Source organism: Scyliorhinus canicula, chromosome 4 (genome assembly GCF_902713615.1).
Source record: "Scyliorhinus canicula chromosome 4, sScyCan1.1, whole genome shotgun sequence".
Taxonomy (NCBI): domain Eukaryota; kingdom Metazoa; phylum Chordata; class Chondrichthyes; order Carcharhiniformes; family Scyliorhinidae; genus Scyliorhinus; species Scyliorhinus canicula.
In genome coordinates this window covers 888897-912632 of record NC_052149.1, presented here as the reverse complement: position 1 = coordinate 912632, position 23736 = coordinate 888897, and the positions used below count along the sequence as shown (strand labels likewise).

Genomic DNA, 23736 nt, shown 5'->3' with positions numbered 1-23736 from the left:
TAATCCAGTAATATAACCTCTACACTGCTGTATCCCCCTGGATTACTAATCCAGTAATATAACCTCTACACTGCTGTATCCCCCTGGATTACTAATCCAGTAATATAACCGCTACACTGCTGTATCCCCTGGATTACTGATCCAGTAATATAACCGCTACACTGCTGTATCCCCCTGGATTACTAATCCAGTAATATAACCGCTACACTGCTGTATCCCCTGGATTACTAATCCAGTAATATAACCTCTACACTGCTGTATCCCCCTGGATTACTAATCCAGTAATATAACCGCTACACTGCTGTATCCCCTGGATTACTAATCCAGTAATATAACCTCTACACTGCTGTATCCCCCTGGATTACTAATCCAGTAATATAACCGCTACACTGCTGTATCCCCTGGATTACTAGTTCAGTAATATAACCGCTACACCTCTGGAAAACAGTTTCTGTCTTAAAACCCAGAGTGTTTGAATTGAGAGACAGGCTGTCCAGTGCGATCTTGGTGTTACTCTGCCGCATTCGATTTCCCCCTTTCGATAGTTGATTATGAACTCCCCCGGCAACTGGGGCGGGGTTTCCCCTTAAAAGGAAAACTACTGAGTATAAAACCCCTGACCTGGATGCGGGTCAGGGAAGTTAACCCTTCAGGGAGAGGAGTTATAGTTTTGTTATTTTATGCACACCATAATAAACCTGTTGATGGATAGAGAACTGGCTAGGTCACAGACGGCAGAGGGTAGCAATGGAAGGGTGCTTTTCTAATTGGAGGGCTGTGACTAGTGGTGTGGGGATCAGTGCTGGGACCTTTGCAGTTCGTAGTATATATCAATGATTTGGAGGAAATTGTAACTGGTCTGATTGGTAAGTTTGCGGATGACACAAAGGTTGGTGGAATTGCGGATAGCGATGAGGACTGTCAGAGGATACAGCAGGATTTAGATCGTTTGGAGACTTGGGCGGAGAGATGGCAGATGGAGTTTAATCCGGACAAATGTGAGGTAATGCATTTTGGAATGTCTAATACAGGTAGGGAATATACAGTGAATGGTAGAACCCTCAAGAGTATTGAAAGTCAGAGAGATCTAGGTGTACAGGTCCACAGTCACTGAAAGGGACAACACAGGTGGCGAAGGTAGTCAAGAAGGCATACGGCATGCTTGCCTTCATTGGCCGGGGCATTGAGTATAAAAATTGGCAAGTCATGTTACAGCTGTATAGGACCTTAGTTAGGCCACACTTGGAGTATAGTGTTTAATTCTGGTTGCCACACTACCAGAAGGATGTGGAGGCTTTAGAGAGGGTGCAGAAGAGATTTACCAGGATGTTGCCTGGTATGGAGGGCATTAGCTATGAGGAGCGGTTAAACTCGGTTTGTTCTCACTGGAACGACGGAGGTTGAGGGGCGACCTGATAGAGGTCTACTAAATTATGAGGGGCATAGACAGAGTGGATAGTCAGAGGCTTTTCCCCAGGGTAGAGGGGTCAATTACTAGGGGGCATAGGTTTAAGGTGCGAGGGGCAAGGTTTAGAGGAGATGTATGAGGCAAGTTTTCTACACAGAGGGTAGTGGGTGCCTGGAACTCGCTGCCGGAGGAGGTGGTGGAAGCAGGGACGATAGTGACGTTTAAGGGACATCTTGACAAATACATGAATAGAATGGGAATAGAGGGATACGGACCCAGGAAGTGTGGAAGATTTTAGTTTCGTCGGGCAGCATGGTCGGCACAGGCTTGGAGGGCCGAAGGGCCTCTCCTGTGCTGTACTTTTCTTTGTTCTTTGTTCTTGTTCATTTCTGCCCTTCCGTGCGTTCCTGTTGTCTCTCCCTTTCGTGTTCCACACTGGCGACGAGGGTAAAGTGGAGCTGCCACCATGCGTTGTGCTGTCGGCAAATCGGGAATGCTGGAAAATTCAGTGCTGGTACTGATCACGTGACCCCGTACATTGAGCGGGTGTAATATTTTTTAGGGTCAAATGTGATCATTGGGGATGAGTGACACACCGTTATCCTGCTGATTGTAGTCAGGGATCCCGCCGACACGTTCATCAGGAGATTCCCGCACCCAGTCAGGCTGCACTCCAAATCTTTCTCTGCGTGGTGGCCTTGGTCAAAGCACATGTTACCCCGCAAACCCCAATAATGCATCTCCGTTTCCGGTTATGGCTCTGTCTCTGTCTCTGTCTCTGTCTCTGTCTCTGTCTCTGTCTCTGGCCCTGTCTCTGGCCCTGTCTCTGTCTCTGTCTCTGTCTCTGTCTCTGTCTCTGTCTCTGTCTCTGTCTCCGATTCCTGCTCCGGCTCCGGTTTTGGCTCCGGTTATGGCTCTGTCTCTGGCCCTGTCTCTGTCTCTGTCTCTGTCTCTGTCTCTGTCTCTGTCTCTGTCTCTGTCTCTCTCTCTGTCTCTCTCTCTGTCTCTGGCCCTGTCTCTGTCTCTGGCCCTGTCTCTGTCTCTGTCTCTGTCTCTGTCTCTGTCTCTGGCCCTGTCTCTGTCTCTGGCCCTGTCTCTGTCTCTCTCTCTCTCTCTGTCTCTGTCTCTGTCTCTGTCTCTGTCTCTCTCTCTGTCTCTGGCCCTGTCTCTGTCTCTGGCCCTGTCTCTGTCTCTCTCTCTCTCTCTGTCTCTGTCTCTGTCTCTGTCTCTGTCTCTGTCTCTGGCCCTGTCTCTGTCTCTGTCTCTGTCTCTGTCTCTGTCTCTGTCTCTGGCCCTGTCTCTGTCTCTGTCTCTGTCTCTGGCCCTGTCTCTGGCCCTGTCTCTGTCTCTGTCTCTGGCCCTGTCTCTGTCTCTGTCTCTGTCTCTGCCTCTCTCTCTGGCCCTGTCTCTGTCTCTGTCTCTGTCTCTGTCTCTGTCTCTGGCCCTGTCTCTGTCTCTGGCCCTGTCTCTGTCTCTGTCTCTGTCTCTGGCCCTGTCTCTGGCCCTGTCTCTGTCTCTGGCCCTGTCTCTGTCTCTGTCTCTGTCTCTGGCCCTGTCTCTGTCTCTGTCTCTGTCTCTGTCTCTGGCCCTGTCTCTGTCTCTGTCTCTGGCCCTGTCTTTGTCTCTGTCTCTGGCCCTGTCTCTGTCTCTGGCCCTGTCTCTGTCTCCGTCTCTGTCTCTGCCTCTCTCTCTGGCCCTGTCTCTGTCTCTGTCTCTGTCTCTGGCCCTGTCTCTGTCTCTCTCTCTCTCTCTGTCTCTGTCTCTGTCTCTGTCTCTGTCTCTGTCTCTGGCCCTGTCTCTGTCTCTCTCTCTGTCTCTGGCCCTGTCTCTCTCTGCCTCTCTCTCTGTCTCTGTCTCTGGCCCTGTCTCTGTCTCTGTCTCTCTCTCTGTGTCTCTCTCTGTGTCTCTCTCTGTGTCTCTCCCTGTCTCTCTGTCTCTCTCTGTGTCTCTCTCTGTCTCACTGTCTCTGTCTCTGTCTCTGTCTCTCTCTCTCTGTCTCTCTCTCTCTCTTCTTCTGTCTTCTTTGTGTCTCTCTGTCTCTCTCTGTGGTCTCTATCTGTCTCTCTCTGTCTCTCTCTGTCTCTCTCTCTCTCTTGTCCTCTCTCTGTCTCTCTCTCTCTCTCTCTCTCTCTCTCTCTCTGTCTCTCTCTGCTCTCTCTGTGTCTCTCTGTGTCTCTCTCTGGTCTCTCTCTCTGTCTCTCTCTGTCTCTCACTCTCTCTCTCTGTCTCTCTCTGGGTCTCTCTCTCTGTCTCTCTCTCTGTCTCTCTCTGTGTCTCTCTCTGTGTCTCTCTCTCTCTCTCGTCTCTCTCTCTCGTCTCTCTCTCTGGGTCTCTCTCTCTCTGTCTCTCTCTGTGCCTCTCTCTCTCTGTCTCTCTCGTGCCTCTCTCTCTCTCTCTCTCTCTCGTCTCTCTCTCTGTCTCTCTCTCTCTGTCTCTCTCTCTGTCTCCTCTGTCTCTCTCTCTTGTCTCTCTCTCTCTCTGCTCTCTGTCTCTCTTGTCTCTCTCTCTCTGTCTCTCTCTGTCTCTCTCTCTCTCTGTCTCTCTCTGTGCCTCTCTGTCTCTCTCTGTCTCTCTTCTGTCTCTCTCTCTCTGTCTCTCTGTCTCTGTCTCTCTGTCTCTGTCTCTCTGTCTCCTCTCTCTGTCTCTCTCTCTGTCTCTCTCTCTCTCTCTCTCTGTCTCTCTGTGTCTCTCTCTCTCTCTCTCTGTGTCTCTCTCTCTCTCTCTCTCTCTCTGTCTCTGTCTCTCTCTCTCTGTCTCTCTCTCTGTCTCTCTCTCTCTGTCTCTCTCTGTCTCTGTCTCTCTGTCTCTCTCTGTCTCTCTCTCTGTCTCTCTCTCTGTCTCTCTCTCTGTCTCTCTCTCTCCTCTCTCTCTCTGTCTCTCTCTCTCTGTCTCTCTGTCTCTCTGTGTCTCTCTGTGTCTCTCTCTCTCTCTCTCTCTGTCTCTCTCTGTTCTCTCTCTCTCTCTCTCTCTCTCTCTCTCTGTCTCTCTCTCTCTCTGTCTCTCTCTCTCTCTGTCTCTCTCTCTCTCTCTCTCTCTCTCTCTCTCTCTGTTCTCTCTGTCTCTCTCTCTGCCTCTCTCTCTCTCTCTCTGTCTCTCTCTCTCTCTCTCTCTGTCTCTCTGTCTCTCTCTCTGTCTCTCTCTCTCTCTCTCTCTCTCCTCTCTCTCTCTCTCTCTCTCTCTCTCTCTGTCTCTGTCTCTGTCTCTGTCTCTGTCTCTGTCTCTGTCTCCGATTCCAGCTCCGGTTCCAGTTCTGGCTCACACGGCCATGCAGGTCCCAGGAGATTCAAATGGCTAATTTTTGGCACACTGAAGGAGGCTTGCCACCACATGTGAGTTCAGGGCAGCACATAGAACATTGAGAAATACAGCACAGAACAGGCCCTTCGGCCCACCATGTTGTGCTGAACGTTTGTTCTAGATTGAGCGCAAATTAATCGACACCCCATTATTCTACCCTAATCCATGTACCTATCCAATAGCCGCTTGAAGGTTCCTAATGTTTCCGACTCAACTCCTTCCACAGGCAGTGCATTCCATGCCCCCACTACTCTCTGGGTAAAGAACCCACCTCTGACATTCCCCCTATATCTTCCACCATTCACCTTAAATTTATGTCCCCTTGAAATGGTGTGTTCCACATGGGGAAAAAGTATCTGACTGTCTACTCTATCTATTCCCCTAATCATCTTATAAACCTCTATCAAGTCGCCCCTCATCCTTCTCCGTTCTAATGAGAAAAGGCCTAGCACCCCTCAACCTTTCCTCGTATGACGTACTCTCCATTCCAGGCAACATCCTGGTAAATCTCCTTTGCACCTTTTCCAAAGCTTCCACATCCTTCCTAGAATGAGGTGACCAGAACTGCACACAGTACTCCAAATGTGGGCTGACCAAGGTTTTGTACAGCTGCATCATCACCTCACGGCTCTTAAATTCAATCCCTCTGCTAATGAACGCTAGCACACCATAGGCCTTCTTCACAGCTCTATCCACTTGAGTGGCAACTTTCAAAGATCTATGAACATATACCCCAAGATCTCTCTGCTCCTCCACATTGCCAAGAACCCTATCGTTAACCCTGTATTCCGCATTCATATTTGTCCTTCCAAAATGGACAACCTCACACTTGTCAGGGTTAAACTCCATCTGCCACTTCTCAACCCAGCTCTGCATCCTATCTATGTCTGTTTGCAGCCGACAACAGCCCTCCTCACTATCCACAACTCCACCAATCTTCGTATCATCTGCAAATTTACTGACCCACCCTTCAACTCCCTCATCCGAGTCATTAATGAAAATCACAAACAGCAGAGGACCCAGAACTGATCCCTGCGGTATGCCACTGGTAACTGGGCTCCAGGCTGAATATTTGCCATCCACCACCACTCTCTGACTTCTATTGGTTAGCCAGTTCGTTATCCAACTGGCCAAATTTCCCACTATCCCATGCCTCCTTACTTTCTGCATAAGCCTAGCATGTGGAACCTTATCAAATGCCTTACTAAAATCCATGTACACTACATCCACTGCTTTACCTTTATGAGGCAAGACTTGTGAGGCAAGACCTACCCCTCACAAATCCGTGCTGACTATCCCTAATCAAGCAATGCCTTTCCAGATGCTCAGAAATCCTATCCCTCAGTACCCTTTCCATTATTTTGCCGACCACCGAAGTAAGACTAACTGGCCTGTAATTCCCAGGGTTATCCCAATTCCCTTTTTTGATCAGGGGCATGACCATCGCCACTCTCCAATCCCCTGGTACCACCCCTGTTGACAGTGAGGACAAAAATATCATTGCCAACGGCTCTGCAATTTCATTTCTTGCTTCCCATAGAATCCTTGGATATACCCCGTCAGGTCCGGGGGACTTGTCTATCCTCAAGTTTTTCAAAATGCCCAACACATCTTCCTTCCTAACAAGTATCTCCTCGAGCTTACCAATCTGTTTCACACTGTCCTCTCCAACAATATGGCCCTTCTCGTTTGTAAATACTGAAGAAAAGTACTCATTCAAGACGTCTCCTATCTCTTCAGACTCAATACACAATCTCCCGCTACTGTCCTTGATCGGACCTACCCTCGCTCTAGTCATTCTCATATTTCTCACATATGTGTAAAAGGCCTTGGGGTTTTCCTTGATTCTACCCACCAAAGATTTTTCATGCCCTCTCTTAGCTCTCCTAATCCCTTTCTTCAGTTCCCTCCTGGCTATCTTGTATCCCTCCAGCGCCCTGTCTGAACCTTGTTTCTTCAGCCTTACATAAGTCTCCTTCTTCCTCTTAACAAGACATTCAACCTCTCTTGTCAACCATGGTTCCCTCACTCGACCATCTCTTCCCTGCCTGACTGGGACATACATATCAAGGACACGCAGTATCTATTCCTTGAACAAGTTCCACATTTCACTTGTGTCCTTCCCTGACAGCCTATGTTCCCAACTTCTGCACTTCAGTTCTTGTCTGACGGCATCGTATTTACCCTTCCCCCAATTGTAAACCTTGCCCTGTTGCACGCACCTAACCCTCTCCATAACTAAAGTGAAAGTCACAGAATTGTGGTCACTACCTCCAAAATGCTCCCCCACTAACAAATCTATCACCTGCCCTGGTTCATTACCAAGTACTAAATCCAATATGGCCTCCCCTCTGGTCGGACAATCTACATACTGTGTTAGAAAAGCTTCCTGGACACACTGCACAAACACTACCCCATCCAAACTATTTGATCTAAAGAGTTTCCACTCAATGTTTGGGAAGTTGAAGTCACCCATGACTACTACCCTGTGACTTCTGCACCTTTCCAAAATCTGTTTCCCAATCTGTTCCAACACATCTCTGCTGCTATTGGGGGGCCTATAGAAAACTCCCAACAAGGTGACTGCTCCTTTCCTATTTCTGACTTCAACCCATATTACCTCAGTAGGCAGATCCCCCTCGAACTGCCTTTCTGCAGCTGTTATACTATCTCTAATTTACAGTGCAACCCCCCCCCCCCCCCCACCTCTTTCACCATCCTCCCTAATCGTATTGAAACATATATAACCAGGAACCTCCAACAAACATTTCTGCCCCTCTTCTATCCAAGTTTCCGTGATGGCCACCACATCATAGTCCCAAGTACCGATCCAAGCCTTACGTTCACCCACCTTATTCCTGATGCTTCTTGCATTAAAGTATACACACTTCAACCCATCTCCTTGCCTGCAAGTACTCTCCTTTGTCAGTGTTACCTTCCCCACTGCCTCACTACATGCTTTGGCGTCTTGAATATCGGCTTCCTTAGTTGCTGGACTACAAATCCGGTTCCCATTCCCCTGCCAAATTAGTTTAAACCCTCCCGAAGAGTACTAGAAAACCTCCCTCCCAGGATATTGGTGCCCCTCTGGTTCAGATGCAACCCGCCCTGCTTGTACAGGTCCCACCTTCCCCAGAATGCGCTTCAATTATCCAAATACCTGAAGCCCTCCCTCCTACACCATTCCTGCAGCCACGTGTTCAACTGCACTCTCTCCCTATTCCTAGCCTCGCTATCACGTGGCACCGGCAACAAACCAGAGATGACAACTCTGTCTGTCCTGGCTTTTAACTTCCAGCCGAACTCCCTAACCTTGTTTATTACAACCACACCCCTTTTCCTACCTATGTCGTTGGTACCAATGTGCACCACGACTTCTGGCTGCTCACCCTCCCCCTTCAGGATCCTGAAGACATGATCCGAGACATCCCTGGCCCTGGCACCCGGGAGGCAACATACCTTCCGGGAGGCTTGCTCGCGACCACAGAATCTCCTATCTATTCCCCTAACCATTGAATCTCCTATTACTATTGCTTTTCTATGCTCCCCTCTTCCCTTCTGAGCCCCAGAGCCAGACTCAGTGCCAGAGACCTGGCCGCTGGGGCCTTCCCCCGGTAGGTCAACCCCCCAACAGCATCCAAAACGGTATACTTGTTTTGAAGGGAACGGCCACGAGGGATCCCTGCACTGTCTGCCTGTTAGTTTTCTTTCCCCTGACTGTAACCCAGCTACTCATGTCCTGTACCTTGGGTGTGGCTACCTCCCTGTAACTCTTCTCGATAACCCCCTCTGCCTCCCGGATTATCCGAAGTTCATCCAGCTCCAGCTCCAGTTCCCTAACACGGTCTCTGAGGAGCTGGAGTTGGGTGCACTTCCCACAGGTATAGTCAGCGGAGGCAGCAGTGGTTTCCCTGATGAGACCATCAATTCACTAGACACGTGCTTTGAGATGTGAACAGTGGTTTTAATCTACTTACTACAGAGCCAGCCTGTTACACGTTGAACTCTCGATGAACTGGTCGGCTGGCTCTGGGCATCGATATTTATACAGCAGTCCAGGGGGAGGAGCCGTGGGCGGAGCCAAGGGTGGAGCCCTGTACAAACTCCTAAGCATTCCCAGAGCTACTCCCCCTAGTGGTCGGGCAACGCAACTGCACTTACAATCGTACGGTCTCATATATATATCACAGTGTGAATTAGAGTTACATTCACCACAATCCCTCACCACCCACATCCTACAGGAGGAGAATGCAACTGCCCTAGCCTCCACCCCCGCTTACCTTACAGAATATAGCTGCACTGTGGACCAATTGGATCTCCGCCCTCCGACTCTGCTCCCAGTCAGCTGCACTCTGCAAACTCCCGGCTCCCTTCACGCTCTTTGAGGAAATATAAGAAATGAAATGAAAGGAGCACCTTACTGTCTCCTCACCTAACCCCCACAGTCACCAAACTCTCACTATAGCACTCAAATGCATCAAATTCAGCACTCAGTGCAAAACCGAATCCTTCCGGGACTATTTGATCTGTGGGCTGCAAGACGGCGATTCCCAGAGTAAACTCCTTGCAGAGGCCCACCTAACCCTCCACTGGCCGGACCCACCTAACCCTCCAGTGGCCGGAAACTCCTTGCAGAGGCCCACCTAACCCTCCAGTGGCCGGAAACTCCTTACAGAGGCCCACCTAACCCTCCACTGGCCAGAAACTCCTTACAGAGGCCCACCTAACCCTCCACTGGCCAGAAACTCCTTACAGAGGCCCACCTAACCCTCCAGTGGCCGGAAACTCCTTACAGAGGCCCACCTAACCCTCCAGTGGCCGGAAACTCCTTACAGAGGCCCACCTAACCCTCCACTGGCCGGAAGGCATCGCAGTTTCCTGGGAGAGCGCGGAGCGCAGGTTCCCAGCGCAGGGCTCGTCAGTTCTAAACCTCAATCGCCAAAGTGAGCACCGACCGACTGCTTGCAGGCCCAAATGCTGTGAGCTTTAGCAAAGCGGGTCTGGCCCTGGGAGCCCTATGGTGTAACTGAGAGGCTTCCCCTGAAACGGAACACCAAGATGGCTGCCGCGGGCCAAGGGTTGTTCCCCGCAAACAGGACGAGGATGCGAACAATCCGGGATGGCCCATTCCCCACCGAAACCCCAGGCCTTACCATCCTTCGGTGGAGCATGCTGTGTGAAACACCAAGAGGAAGAGTACCCACAGTTGCTCAGTGGTACAGCCCCTAGGGTCACACCCATCGGAATTGCATTAAGACTGGAACACCACCCGGGTACGTGGGTCCCACACACCGATGCACTGAGCCGCCTGCAGCTCTCCACAAGACGGCTGGCCTCTGTCGCCAAGGTAGTAGCGGCCTCACCAGCCCATGGATTCCTTGCCAGTCACACATTGGACCCAGACAGAGGCACAGCTATCGGCAACCCGACACATAGACCAGTATGGAGGCCAAGACAGAGCTTTGCCCAATGAAATGCGGGTCTGTACGTCACAGCTCCCAGAGCTGAGTGTGGAGGATCTTATTGTGCGGGACACGGGCGGTGTTACAAAACCTCCATCGAGTGTCCAAGATAAAGATGCTCGCGCTGCCACAGCTACGTCTGTGGCCCAGGATAGATTCAGACATTGAGAAGGTTGCCCAGCGATACGGCCTGTGCCAGGAGTGCCAAGGGCCCTGCCGGCTGCACCAATGCACCCTTGGGAATGACCGGGAAGACCATGGGCCCACGTCGAAACCGGCCCATTCCAGGGAACAAACTTCTTTGTGGTGGTGGGCGCCTACTCGAAATGGCTCGAGGTCCACAAGGTGTAAACAGTGACCTTGAAGATGACAGTAGACGGGCCGCAGCACACATTCAGCACCCACGGCAGAGCCGGAGAGTTGGTGTTGAAAACCGACGCTACATTCACCAGCAAGGAGGTCGAAGCATTTATGGCCGCAAACAGAATTCGGCAGGAACAGACCGTCCCTACGGCCCCCCCGTATCACCCAGTACAGACCCCCCCCCCCCGTATTACCCAGTACAGACCCCCCCCCCCCCCCCCCCCCCCCCCCCCCCCCCCGTATTACCCAGTACGGCAGTACGGACCCCCCCCCGTATCACCCAGTACGGACCCCCCCCCCGTATCACCCAGTACGGACCCCCCCCCCGTATTACCCAGTACGGACCCCCCCGTATCACCCAGTACGGACCCCCCCCCTGTATTACCCAGTACGGCAGTACGGACCCCCCCCCCGTATCACCCAGTACGGACCCCCCCCGTATCACCCAGTACGGACCCCCCCCCCCCCGTATCACCCAGTACGGACCCCCCCTCCCCCGTATCACCCAGTATGGACCCCCCCCCCCCCGCATCACCCAGTACGGACCCCACCCCCCCCCCCCCGTATTACCCAGTACGGCAGTACGGACCCCCCCATATCACCCAGTATGGACCCCCCCCGTATTACCCAGTACGGCAGTACGGACCCCCCCCCATATCACCCAGTATGGACCCCCCCCCGTATTACCCAGTACGGCAGTACGGACCCCCCCCATATCACCCAGTATGGACCCCCCCCGCATCACCCAGTACGGACGCCCCCCCCCGTTTTACCCAGTACGGCAGTACGGACCCCCCCCCCATATCACCCAGTATGGACCCCCCCCCCTGTGTCACCCAGTACGGACCCCCCCGTATCACCCAGTACGGACCCCCCCGTATCACCCAGTACGGACCCCCCCCCCGTATCACCCAGTATAGACCCCCCGTATTACCCAGTACGGACCCCCCTCCCCCGTATTACCCAGTACAGACCCCCCCGTATTACCCAGTACAGACCCCCCCCTATCACCCAGTACGGACCCCCCCGTATCACCCAGTACGGACCCCCCCCCCCCCGTATCACCCAGTACGGCCCCCCCCCCGTATCACCCAGTACGGACCCCCCCCCCCCCGTATTACCCAGTATGGACCCCCCCCCCCCCCGTATTACCCAGTACGGCAGTACGGACCCCCCCCATATCACCCAGTATGGACCCCCCCTCCCCGTGTCACCCAGTACGGACCCCCCCCATATCACCCTGTACGGACCCCCCCCCCCCCCCCCCCCGTGTCACCCAGTAGGGACCCCCGTGTCACCCAGTATGGACCCCCCCCCCCCCCCGTATTACCCAGTACGGATCGAACATAATGTCCGGACAGACCCCTCAGCCTGTCCAGATCCGGCCATTCCGATCCCCCCTCAGGAAGCCAGTCCGTTTAGCGTGGGAGATGTCACCAACGGTGCAGGAAAACCTCTCTGGTCAATGGTCCCGTTCAGTAGTCAATGTTACAAAGCAGATTACCTGACCACTATCGCACCATTGTTTGTGGGATCTTCCTGTGCAGAAATTGGCAGTTGTGTTTCCCCTGATGACACCGCTGAACTCCAGGAGCTAATGAAAGGCGCTAGTGCAATGCAGCTATTGTTGAATCAGCGGCTTTGTAAAGAGCCAGAGGTAAGTGAGGAACATTGCAGACATGCTGATACCATCTCTGTTATAAATATCTAAAGTGTTCTCTGTCAGGCAGAGGATGCATAAATTCCCAGGATTTATATTATTTGACCTTCAGAAACATGAAAAGATTAAATAGAGAAAAAAATCCCCTTGAAGACAAATCCTCCCATTTCCAAAGTGCACATCAGAAGCTAATATTCCTGGTGGATTTGCATATGTTTGCATAATATTTAAATACTTATTACCAGAGACAGCAATTTCAATCAAGTTCTGATCAAAACGCTCTTTACTGTTAACATATTAAATATTGTTCAAATATCATTGAAGGTTATGTGTCTCATTATTCAGTCTGTTATAAAATATATAATCTAAAACATCAGAACACAAATACAATAACACATTTATCGATCTGTATCAGTTTAATTGTTCGCGCTGTGATAAATAAAACAGCAGATTGACACCTGACACTGCAGCAAGAAGAAAGATCTACATTTCCATGGCAACGTTCTCAGCAAAAGGACATCCTTACAGCTTTACAGTCAGACAAGTATAGTCATTGTTAGAATAAAGAAAATACAGCAGACAGCCTCGGCACAGAAAGATCCCACAAACATCGATGTATCTAACCCCGTGCTGTACCTGTCCTGGGAGTGTTTGATGGGGACAGTGTAGAGGGAGCTTTACTCTGTATCTAACCCCGTGCTGTACCTGTCCTGGGAGTGTTTGATGGGGACAGTGTAGAGGGAGCTTTACTCTGTATCTAACCCCGTGCTGTACCTGTCCTGGGAGTGTTTGATGGGGGCAGTGTAGAGGGAGCTTTACTCTGTATCTAACCCCGTGCTGTGCCTGTCCTGGGAGTGTTTGATGGGGACAGTGTAGAGGGAGCTTTACTCTGTATCTAACCCCGTGCTGTACCTGTCCTGGGAGTGTTTGATGGGGACAGTGTAGAGGGAGATTTACTCTGTATCTAACCCTGTGCTGTACCTGTCCTGGGAGTGTTTGATGGGGACAGTGTAGAGGGAGCTTTACTCTGTATCTAACCCCGTGCTGTACCTGTCCTGGGAGTGTTTGGTGGGGACAGTGCAGAGGGAGCTTTACTCTGTATCTAACCCGGTGCTGTCCCTGTCCTGGGAGTGTTTGGTGGGGTCAGTGCAGAGGAAGCTTTACTCTGTATCTAACCTCGTGCTGTACCTGTCCTGGGAGTGTTTGATGGGGACAGTGTAGAGGGAGCTTTACTCTGTATCTAACCCGTGCTGTACCTGTCCTGGGAGTGTTTGATGGGGACAGTATAGAGGGAGCTTTACTCTGTATCTAACCCCGTGTTGTACCTGTCCTGGGAGTGTTTGATGGGGACAGTGTAGAGGGAGCTTTACTCTGTATCTAACCCCGTGCTGTACCTGTCCTGGGAGTGTTTGATGGGGACAGTGTAGAGGGAGCTTTACTCTGTATCTAACCCCGTGCTGTACCTGTCCTGGGAGTGTTTGATGGGACAGCGTAGAGGGAGCTTTACTCTGTATCTAACCCTGTGCTGTACCTGTCCTGGGAGTGTTTGATGGGGACAGTGTAGAGGGAGCTTTACTCGGTATCTAACCCCGTGCTGTACCTGTCCTGGGAGTGTTTGATGGGGACAGTGTAGAGGGAGCTTTACTCTGTATCTAACCCCGTGCTGTACCTGTCCTGGGAGTGTTTGACGGGGACAGTGTAGAGGGAGCTTTACTCTGTATCTAACCCCGTGCTGCACCTGTCCTGGGAGTGTTTGATGGGGACAGTGTAGAGGGAGCTTTACTCTGTATCTAACCCCGTGCTGTACCTGTCCTGGGAGTGTTTGATGGGGACAGTGTAGAGGGAGCTTTACTCGGTATCTAACCCCGTGCTGTACCTGTCCTGGGAGTGTTTGATGGGGACAGTGTAGAGGGAGCTTTACTCTGTATCTAACCCCGTGCTGTACCTGTCCTGGGAGTGTTTGATGGGGACAGTGTAGAGGGAGCTTTACTCGGTATCTAACCCCGTGCTGTACCTGTCCTGGGAGTGTTTGATGGGGATAGTGTAGAGAGAGCTTTACTCTGTATCTAACCCTATGCTGTACCTGTCCTGGGAGTGTTTGATGGGGACAGTGTAAAGTGATGGAAGGAGTCATCAGCAGTGTTATCAAGCGGCACTTACTCAGCAATAACCAACTCACGGATGCTCTGTTTGGGTTCCGCCCAGGGTCACTCAGCTCCTGACCTCATTACAGCCTTGGTTCAAACATGGACAATAGAGCTGAATGCCAGAGGGGAGGTGAGAGTGACTGCCCTTTGACATCAAAGCAGCATTTGACCGAGTGTGGCATCAAGGAGCCCGAGCTAAACTGGAGTCAATGGGAATCAGGGGTAAACTCTCCGCTGGTTGGAGTCAAACCCGGCACAAAGGAAGATGGTTGTGGTGGTTGGAGGGCAATCATCTCATCTCCAGGACATCACTGCAGGAGTTCCTCAGGGTAGTGTCCTAGGCCCAACCATCTCCAGTTGCTACATCAAGGACCTCCCTTCCATCGTAAGGTCAGAAGTGGGGATGTTTGCGGATGACTGCACAATGTTCAGCACCATTCGCGACTCCTCAGATACTGAAGCAGCCCGTGTCCAAATGCAGCAAGACCTGGACAATATCCAGGCTCGGGGCTGACAAGTGGCAAGTTACATTCACACCACACAAGCCCCAGGCAATGGCCATCTCCTACAAGAGAGGATCTAACCTTCACCCCTTGACATTCAATGGCATTACCATCGCTGAATCCCCACAATCAACATCCTGGGGGTTACCATTGATCAGAAACTGAATTGGTTAGCCACATTAATACTGTGGCTACCAGGGCAGGTCAAAGGCGTGGACTCCTACAGTGGGTAACTCACCTCCTGACTCCCCAAAGCCTGTCCACCATCTACAAGGCACAAGTCAGGAGTGTAATGGAATACTCTCAACTTGCCTGGATGAGTGCAGCTCCAACAACACTCAAGAGGTTCAACACCATCCAGGACAAAGCAGCCCCGCTCGATTACTCCACCTTCCACAAACATTCAAACTCTCCACCACCGACAAACAGTGGCAGCCGTGTGCACCATCTACAAGATACACTGCAGCAACTCACCGAGGTTCCTTAGGCAGCACCTTCCAAACCCACGGCCTCTACCATCTAGAAGGACAAGAGCAGCAGATACCTGGGAACCCCACCACCTGGAGGTTCCCCTCCAAGTCACTCACCACCCTGACTGGGAAATATATCGGCCGTTCCTTCACTGTCGCTGGGGCAACATCCTGAAACTCCCTCTCGAACAGCACAGTGGGTGTAACTACACCTCCGGGAGTCCAGTGGTTCACGAAGGCAGCTCATCACCACCTTCTGAAGGGCAACTCGAGATGGGCAATAAATGCGGGACCAGCCAATGATTCCCACATCCTTTAAATGAATTTAAAAAAAACAAATTTTACAAAGACAAATGTAAAGAAACAGTTTTCAATCATTCAGAATGTCATTTATCCCCTTCACGAGTTGCTGTTTGTATTGGGTGGGGTCAAGGTGGGACAAGGTTGCATTGGGTGGGATCTGGGTGTGTGTATATTGGGTGGGATCTGTGTTGAATTGGATGGAGTGTGGTGGGGGTATATTGGGTGGGATCTGTGTGGAATTGGATGAAGTGTGGTGGGGGTATATTGGGTGGGATCTATGTGGAATTGGATGGAGTGTGGTGGGGGTATATTGGGTGGGATCTATGTGGAATTGGATGGAGTGTGGTGGGGGTATATTGGGTGGGATCTGTGTTGAATTGGATGGAGTGTGGTGGGGGTATATTCAGTGGGATCTGTGTTGAATTGGATGGAGTGTGGTGGGGGTATATTGGGTGGGATCTGTGTTGAATTGGATGGAGTGTGGTGGGGGTATATTGGGTGGGATCTGTGTTGAATTGGATGGAGTGTGGTGGGGGTATATTGGGTGGGATCTGTGTTGAATTGGATGGAGTGTGGTGGGGGTATATTGGGTGGGATCTATGTGGAATTGGATGGAGTGTGGTGGGGGTATATTGGGTGGGATCTGTGTTGAATTGGATGGAGTATGGTGGGGGTATATTGGGTGGGAACTGTGTTGAATTGGATGGAGTGTGGTGGGGGTATATTGGGTGGGATCTGTGTTGAATTGGATGGAGTGTGGTGGGGGTATATTGGGTGGGACTAAGGTGTATTAGATGGGATCTGGATGGGTGGGGTGTGTATACTGGGTGGGGTCTGGGTTGAGGTTAGAGTCATAGAAAATAGGAGGAGGAGGAGGCCATTCAGCCCTTCGAGCCTGCTCCGCCATTCATTGTGATCATGGTTGATCATCCAACTCAATAGCCTGATCCTTCTTTCCCCCATAGCCTTCGATCCCCTTCACTCTCAGTGTTGTATCTAACTGCTTCTTGGAAACTGGATTGTGTTCTTGGTTGCACTGTGTAGTTTTGAGATGGGTTGTGTTGTGTTGGGATTGGTTGAGTTTTGGTTTGATTGGTTAGGTTAATAAGCAACTGTCTGATTGGTTGGATGGATAAATATGTCTGACAGGACCATTGAAATTCAGTCCTGTGGGGATTATTCTCAGTGATTAACTAACTGATTGGATGATTTTTTTTAGGGATCTCCTGGTGAGCGAGGATCTGCTGGACCTGCTGGTCCTATTGGTCTTCCTGGTCGCCCTGGACCTCAAGGTGGACTCGGCCCTGCTGGGGAGAAAGGTGCTCCTGTAAGTATCACCCAGTCACTGAGGTGACAGAATGGTCAGACTGAAGTCACAGAGTTAAGCAAGGTCACAGAAACCAGCCAAACTGGTTCTTCACACACCTCGCACCCTCGCCATCATCACCCCATTACCCTCCCTTCCATTTACCACATCGGTAATATTCTCCTGAGCCACTCCCTGCGGGAGTCATTCCACCTTCTCAAAACATGCTGGATTGATTCGAGAATGTCTTCTATTTATCACTCCAGAATAACCTTCTCTCCATCTCCCCTGTCAAAGCCCTTCAGAATCTCAAAGGCCTCTTTCTATTCTTTCTGGAGAATGGCTCCTCCAGTCTGTTAATTTGTTTCTGATAATTATAAGCTGCAGTTACGTTGTCGTCATTTTTCCATCTCAATATGAAGGCCAGAACACTCTCCAGAATCCACAGGGGTTCACTGTCACTGCTTTTCAATCCTATCACTCCACACATCACATTTGTGTTGTTGAAGTTTTAATAAATTGTAAATTTCCATAATCCAGATGTTTGTAACCTCCTCAAACCCATTTAGACTCTTATTTCCCAAGATGTATATGCCCCATTTCAGGAAAGTGGAGTAGACGATTGTATCAGATCCGTCGTGATCTCATTGAATGTTGGAAGAGACAATAAGATGTAGAAGCAGAAGTCGGCTATTCAGCTCATTGGGTCTCTTCTGCCATTCAGGGCGGCACGGTAGCACAGTGGTTAGCACTGTTGCTTCACCATTTCAGGGTTCCAGGTTCAATTCCCGGCTTGGGTCACTGTCTATGCGGAGTCTGCACGTTCTCCCCGTGTCTGCGTGGGTTTCCTCCGGGTGCTCCGGATTCCTCCCACAAGTCCCGAAAGACGTGCTGTTAGGTGAAATGGACATTCTGAATTCTCCCTCTGTGTACCCGAACAGGCGGCGGAATGTGGCGACTAGGGGCTTTCCACAGTAACTTCATTGCAGTGTTAATGTAAGCCTACTTGAGGTAATAATAATGATTATAATGAGATCATGGCTGATCTGATATCATAATCCTCAACTTCCCGTTCCCGCCTTATTCCCATGTTGTGCCTAAGCCACAGTGTGTCTTTAACCCGTATGCAATGGAGAAATGACTACAAGTTGTTTGGTACAATGATATACTTTTATTCACAAACACACAGTTAATATTAATCAATCACTCAACTCTAAGCTAATACACAAGAGAAAGACCTTAACTTTGCGTCCAGGTGACTGGCAAGTACAGGACAGATATGGCCTTATCTGTGATCCGCCATTTGGCGGTGTTGTTGGTGGTCTGTGTCCTCGGCTCTGGTCCTTTTGTCGATGGTGTGGATAGTCTTCCTCTTGGCCGGTGAAAGGGTCACCGTTGTTGTGGCCTGTCGAAAGCTGCAGTTGAGAGGTTGCTTGCTCATCCTGCCCTTTTGGCCGGTCTCTGGGTCTCTGGGTCATTGCCAATAATTGATCAGGGCTCTATCACCCTGATTAACCAACTCCAAACAGGGCCTGCCACATCGAGTTTGGGGCACTCCGTGGCCATGCCTGCGAGTGTTGGGGGCAGGTAGTCCCTTCCAAATAAGGAGTTTAGCTGCTGCTGTGTCTGGTAAACAAGTGTGATTGACAGGATAGTTCTAATGTTCCTGGGATGGCCTGGGATGGCCCGGGATGGCCTGGAGGTGGCCTGGAGGTGGGCTGGAGGTGGGCTGGAGGTGGGCTGGAGGTGGGCTGGACGTGGCCTGGGATGGCCTGGGATGGCCGGGAGGTGGCCTGGGATGGCCTGGAGGTGGCCTGGGATGGCCTGGAGGTGGGCTGGAGGTGGCCTGGAGGTGGCCTGGGATGGCCTGGGATGGCCGGGAGGTGGCCTGGGATGGCCTGGAGGTGGGCTGGAGGTGGGCTGGGATGGCCTGGAGGTGGGCTGGAGGTGGGCTGGGATGGCCTGGAGGTGGGCTGGAGGTGGGCTGGAATGGCCTGGAGGTGGGCTGGGATGGCCTGGAGGTGGGCTGGAGGTGGGCTGGGATGGCCTGGAGGTGGGCTGGAGGTGGGCTGGAGATGGCCTGGAGGTGGGCTCGAGGTGGCCTGGGATGGCCTGGAGGTGGCCTGGGATGGCCTGGAGGTGGGCTGGGATGGCCTGGAGGTGGGCTGGGATGGCCTGGAGGTGGGCTGGAGGTGGGCTGGGATGGCCTGGAGGTGGGCTGGAGGTGGGCTGGAGATGGCCTGGAGGTGGGCTCGAGGTGGCCTGGGATGGCCTGGAGGTGGCCTGGGATGGCCTGGAGGTGGCCCGGGGATGGCCTGGAGGTGGGCTGGAGATGGCCTGGGATGGCCTGGAGGTGGCCTGGGATGGCCTGGGATGGCCTGGAGGTGGCCTGGAGGTGGGCTGGAGGTGGGCTGGAGGTGGCCGGGGATGGCCTGGAGGTGGCCTGGGATGGCCTGGAGGTGGCCCATTTCCTGTGTATTGTGCTGTCTCGGCTGCAGCTTGCTGATTAATGTTTATTTTAGCTGCAGTCTGCTTGTCCATGAACTTGGCCAATTCTCCCAGCATCCTTTGCTGAAGGCCGCCGCACCCATAACCCTTCATTGTTTTACTGATTGAAAATCTGTCTCTCTCAGCCTTGAACACACTGGGGCAGGTTTAGCACAGGGCTAAATCGCTGGCTTTGAAAGCAGACCCAGGCAGGCCAGCAGCACGGTTCAATTCCTGTAACAGCCTCCCCGAACAGGCGCCGGAATGTGGCGACTAGGGGCTTTTCACAGTAACTTCATTTGAAGCCTACTTGTGACAATAAGCGATTTATTTTTTTATTTTATTATTATTTATTAAATGACCCGGCCTCTACAGCTCTCTGCGAGAAAGATTCCGCAGGTTCAATAGTCTCAGAGAGAAGGAATTCCTCCTCATCTCTGTCTCTAATGAGTGACCCCTCACTCTGAGATTCTGCCCTCTGGTCCCAGACTCTCCCACACGGGGAAACACCCTCTCAGCATCGACCCTGTCAAACCCCCTGAGAATCCAATGTGTCTCAATAAGGTCGACGATCAATCACTACTGAAGCGAGATTGTAGTCCAATTGAAGGCTTTAACGAACAAGTAGTTACCCCAGCAGCTCCACTACAGAATGACTGCTGTGGGTGAAACACAGACTCTTATGGTGCGCCTGCTGGGCGGAACCAGCAGGCAGGTTCTACCACTTATACTACAGTACCCCCGAACAGGCACCGGAATGTGACGACTAGGGGCTTTTCACAGTAACTTCATTGAAGCCTATTCGTGACAATAAGCGATTTTCATTTCATTTCATTTTCATTTTTTCAGTATAAAGTACATCCCACCTAGGTACCGCAATACCCCTAATATAGCCTACCACATTCACCCCCGTTTAACAAAAAGTCCGGCGGGAGTGGTGGTCTTGCTTTTGCAGTGGGAGAGGTTATAGCTCACTGCTGGTTTAGCTCACTAGGCTAAATCGCTGGCTTTTAAAGCAGACCAAGGCAGGCCAGCAGCACGGTTCGATTCCCGTACCAGCCTCCCCGAACAGGCGCCGGAATGTGGCGACTAGGGGCTTTTCACAGTCACTTCATTGAAGCCTACTTGTGACAATAAAGCAATTTTCATTTTTCATTTCATTTCATTCATTTATAGCCGTACCCTTCGGTGCCTTTACCCATATTTACAGACAATTATTGACAAGTTTATTTTACAATGAGACTATCAGCCGGTCCGGGGCCCTGGTCGTCCTCTGCGATAGTCGCAGTCCCGGCGGTGATGCTGGCGTCGGCTCGGGTATCTATGGCTCTGGGAGCCTGTCGTCTTCAGCTTCATCGCATCCGGATGGGGCCAGTGGGAGGACGGATCCTCCTGGGAAGGGGCCTGCGGTGGGATGCGTCAGTGTCCAGCGGGGGCCAGATCCCAGAGGGAGACCGTGTCTTGTCAGCCGTCGGGGTGCGGCACATAGGCGTACTGGGGGTTAGCATGGAGGAGATGTACCCTCTCGACCAGTGGGTCCAACTTGTGGGCCCATACGTGTTTGCGGAGTAGGGCGGGTCCGGAGGCTGCCAGCCATGTTGGGAGCGAGGTTCCGAAGGAGGACTTCCTCGGGAAGGTAGGGAGACGTTCATGAGGTGTTTCGTTGGTAGTAGTGCACAGTAGTGCTCGGATGGAGTGGAGAGCATCGGGGAGGACCTCCTGCCATCGGGACACTGGGAGATTCCTGGACCGCAGGGCCAGTAGGACGGTCTTCCAGACTGTCCCGTTCTCCCTCTCGACCTGCCCGTTTCCCCGGGGGTTGTAACCGGTCGTCCTGCTGGAGGCAATGTCCTTGCTGAGCAGGAATTGATGCAGTTTGTCGCTCATGAAGCAGGACCCGCTATCGCTGTGTATGTAGGTGGGGAAACCGAACAGGGTAAAGATGCTGTGGACGGCTTTTATGATGGTGGCAGCCGTCATGTGGGGGCAGGGGCTGGCGAAAGGGAACCGGGAGTACTCATCAATCATGTTTAAGAAATACGTGTTGTGGTCGGTGGAGGGAAGGGGCCCTTGGACATCCACGCTGAGGCGTTCAAAGGGGCAGGAGGCCTTCGCCAGGCGCGCTTTCTCTGGCCTGTAGAAGTGCGGCTTGCACTCCGCGCAGATTTGGCAGTTTCTGGTTACGGCCCTGACCTCCTCGATGGAGTTGGACAGATTGCGGGTTTTAACAAAGTGGAAGAACCGGGTGACCCCCGGGTGGCAGAGGTTGTCGTGGAGGGTCCAGAGTCGGTCTACTTGTACACTGGCACAGGTGCCGCGGGAGAGGGCGTCTGGGGGCTCGTTGAGCTTCCCGGGACAATACAAGATCTCGTAATTATCGGTGGAGAGCTCGATCCTTCACCATAAGATTTTATCATTCTTAATTTTGCCCTGCTGTGCATTGTCAAACATGAAGGCTACTGGCCGTTGGTCACTGCCTCCCTCCCCTGGGTCCCTGTGTCCCCGTGCCCCCCCCACTGTGTCCCCGTGCCACCCCCCCGCTGTGACCCCGTGCCAACCCCCCACTGTGTCCCCGTGCCCCCCCCACTGTGACCCCGTGCCTCCCTCCCCTGGGTCCCTGTGTCCCCGTGACCCCCCCACTGTGTCCCCGTGCCCCCCCCCCACTGAGACCCCGTGCCACCCCCCACTGTGACCCCGTGCCACCCCCCACTGTGTCCCCGTGCCACCCCCCACTGTGCCCCCATGCCACCCTCCACTGTGACCCCGTGCCCCCCCCACTGTGACCCCGTGCCACCCCCCACTGTGTCCCCGTGCCACCCCCCCCACTGTGTCCCCGTGCCACCCCCCCCCACTGTGACCCGTGCCACCCCCCTCCACTGTGTCCCCGTGCCACCCTCCACTGTGTCCCCGTGCCACCCCCCTCCACTGTGTCCCCGTGCCACCCTCCACTGTGTCCCCGTGCCGCCCCCCACTGTGTCCCCGTTCCTCCCCCTCCCACTGTGTCCCCGTGCCACCCTCCACTGTGTCCCCGTGCCACCCTCCACTGTGACCCCGTGCCGCCCTCCACGGTGACCCCGTGCCGCCCCCCACTGTGTCCTCATGCCACCCCCCACTGTGTCCCCGTGCCACCCCCCACTGTGTCCTCATGCCACCCCCCACTGTGTCCCCGTGCCACCCCCCACTGTGTCCCCGTGCCACCCTCCACTGTGTCCTCATGCCACCCCCCACTGTGTCCCCGTGCCACCCCCCACTGTGTCCCCGTGCCACCCCCCACTGTGTCCCCGTGCCACCCTCCACTGTGTCCCCATGCCACCCCCCACTGTGTCCCCGTGCCGCCCTCCACTGTGACCCCGTTTCTCCACTGTGTCCCCGTGCCACCCTCCACTGTGTCCCCGTGCCACCCCCCACTGTGTCCCCGTGCCACCCCCCCTGTGTCCCCGTGCCACCCCCCACTGTGTCCCCGTGCCACCCTCCACTGTGTCCCCGTGCCACCCCCCACTGTGTCCCCGTGCCGCCCTCCACTGTGACCCCGTTTCTCCACTGTGTCCCCGTGCCGCCCTCCACTGTGTCCCCGTGCCACCCCCCACTGTGTCCCCGTGCCGCCCCCCCCTGTGTCCCCGTGCCACCCCCCACTGTGTCGCCGTGCCACCCTCCACTGTGTCCCCGTGCCACCCCCCACTGTGTCCCCATGCCGCCCCCCCTGTGTCCCCGTGCCACCCCCCACTGTGTCCCCGTGCCACCCCCCACTGTATCCCCGTGCCACCCCCCACTGTGTCCCCGTGCCACCCCCCACTGTGTCCCCGTGCCACCCCCCACTGTGTCCCCGTGCCACCCCCCACTGTGTCCCCGTGCCACCCCCCACTGTGTCCCCGTGCCACCCTCCACTGTGTCCCCGTGCCACCCCCCACTGTGTCCCCGTGCCGCCCTCCACTGTGACCCCGTTTCTCCACTGTGACCCCGTGCCACCCCCCACTGTGACCCCGTGCCACCCCCCACTGTGTCCCCGTGCCGCCCTCCACTGTGTCCCCGTGCCACCCCCCACTGTGTCCCCGTGCCACCCCCCCCACTGTGTCCCCGTGCACCCCCCACTGTGTCCCCGTGCCGCCCCCCACTGTGACCCCGTGCCACCCTCCACTGTGTCCCCGTGCCACCCCCCCCGTGTCCCCGTGCCGCCCCCCACTGTGACCCCGTGCCGCCCTCCACTGTGTCCCCGTGCCACCCCCCACTGTGTCCCCGTGCCACCCCCCACTGTGTCCCATTGCCACCCCCTCCCCTGTGTCCCCGTGCCGCCCTCCACTGTGTCCCCGTGCCACCCCCCCCCACTGTGTCC

General features: G+C 53.5%; 1 protein-coding gene across 1 annotated transcript in view; it reads left to right on the top strand.

The window, feature by feature from the left end:
• col11a1a (collagen, type XI, alpha 1a) overlaps positions 1-23736 on the top strand; it is a 493146-nt gene that overhangs the window by 311678 nt on the left and 157732 nt on the right. Inside the window, exon 41 of the mRNA XM_038793410.1 lies at positions 16833-16940. Within this exon, the coding sequence (XP_038649338.1) occupies positions 16833-16940 (108 nt within the window). The remainder of the gene's footprint in view (positions 1-16832; positions 16941-23736) is intronic.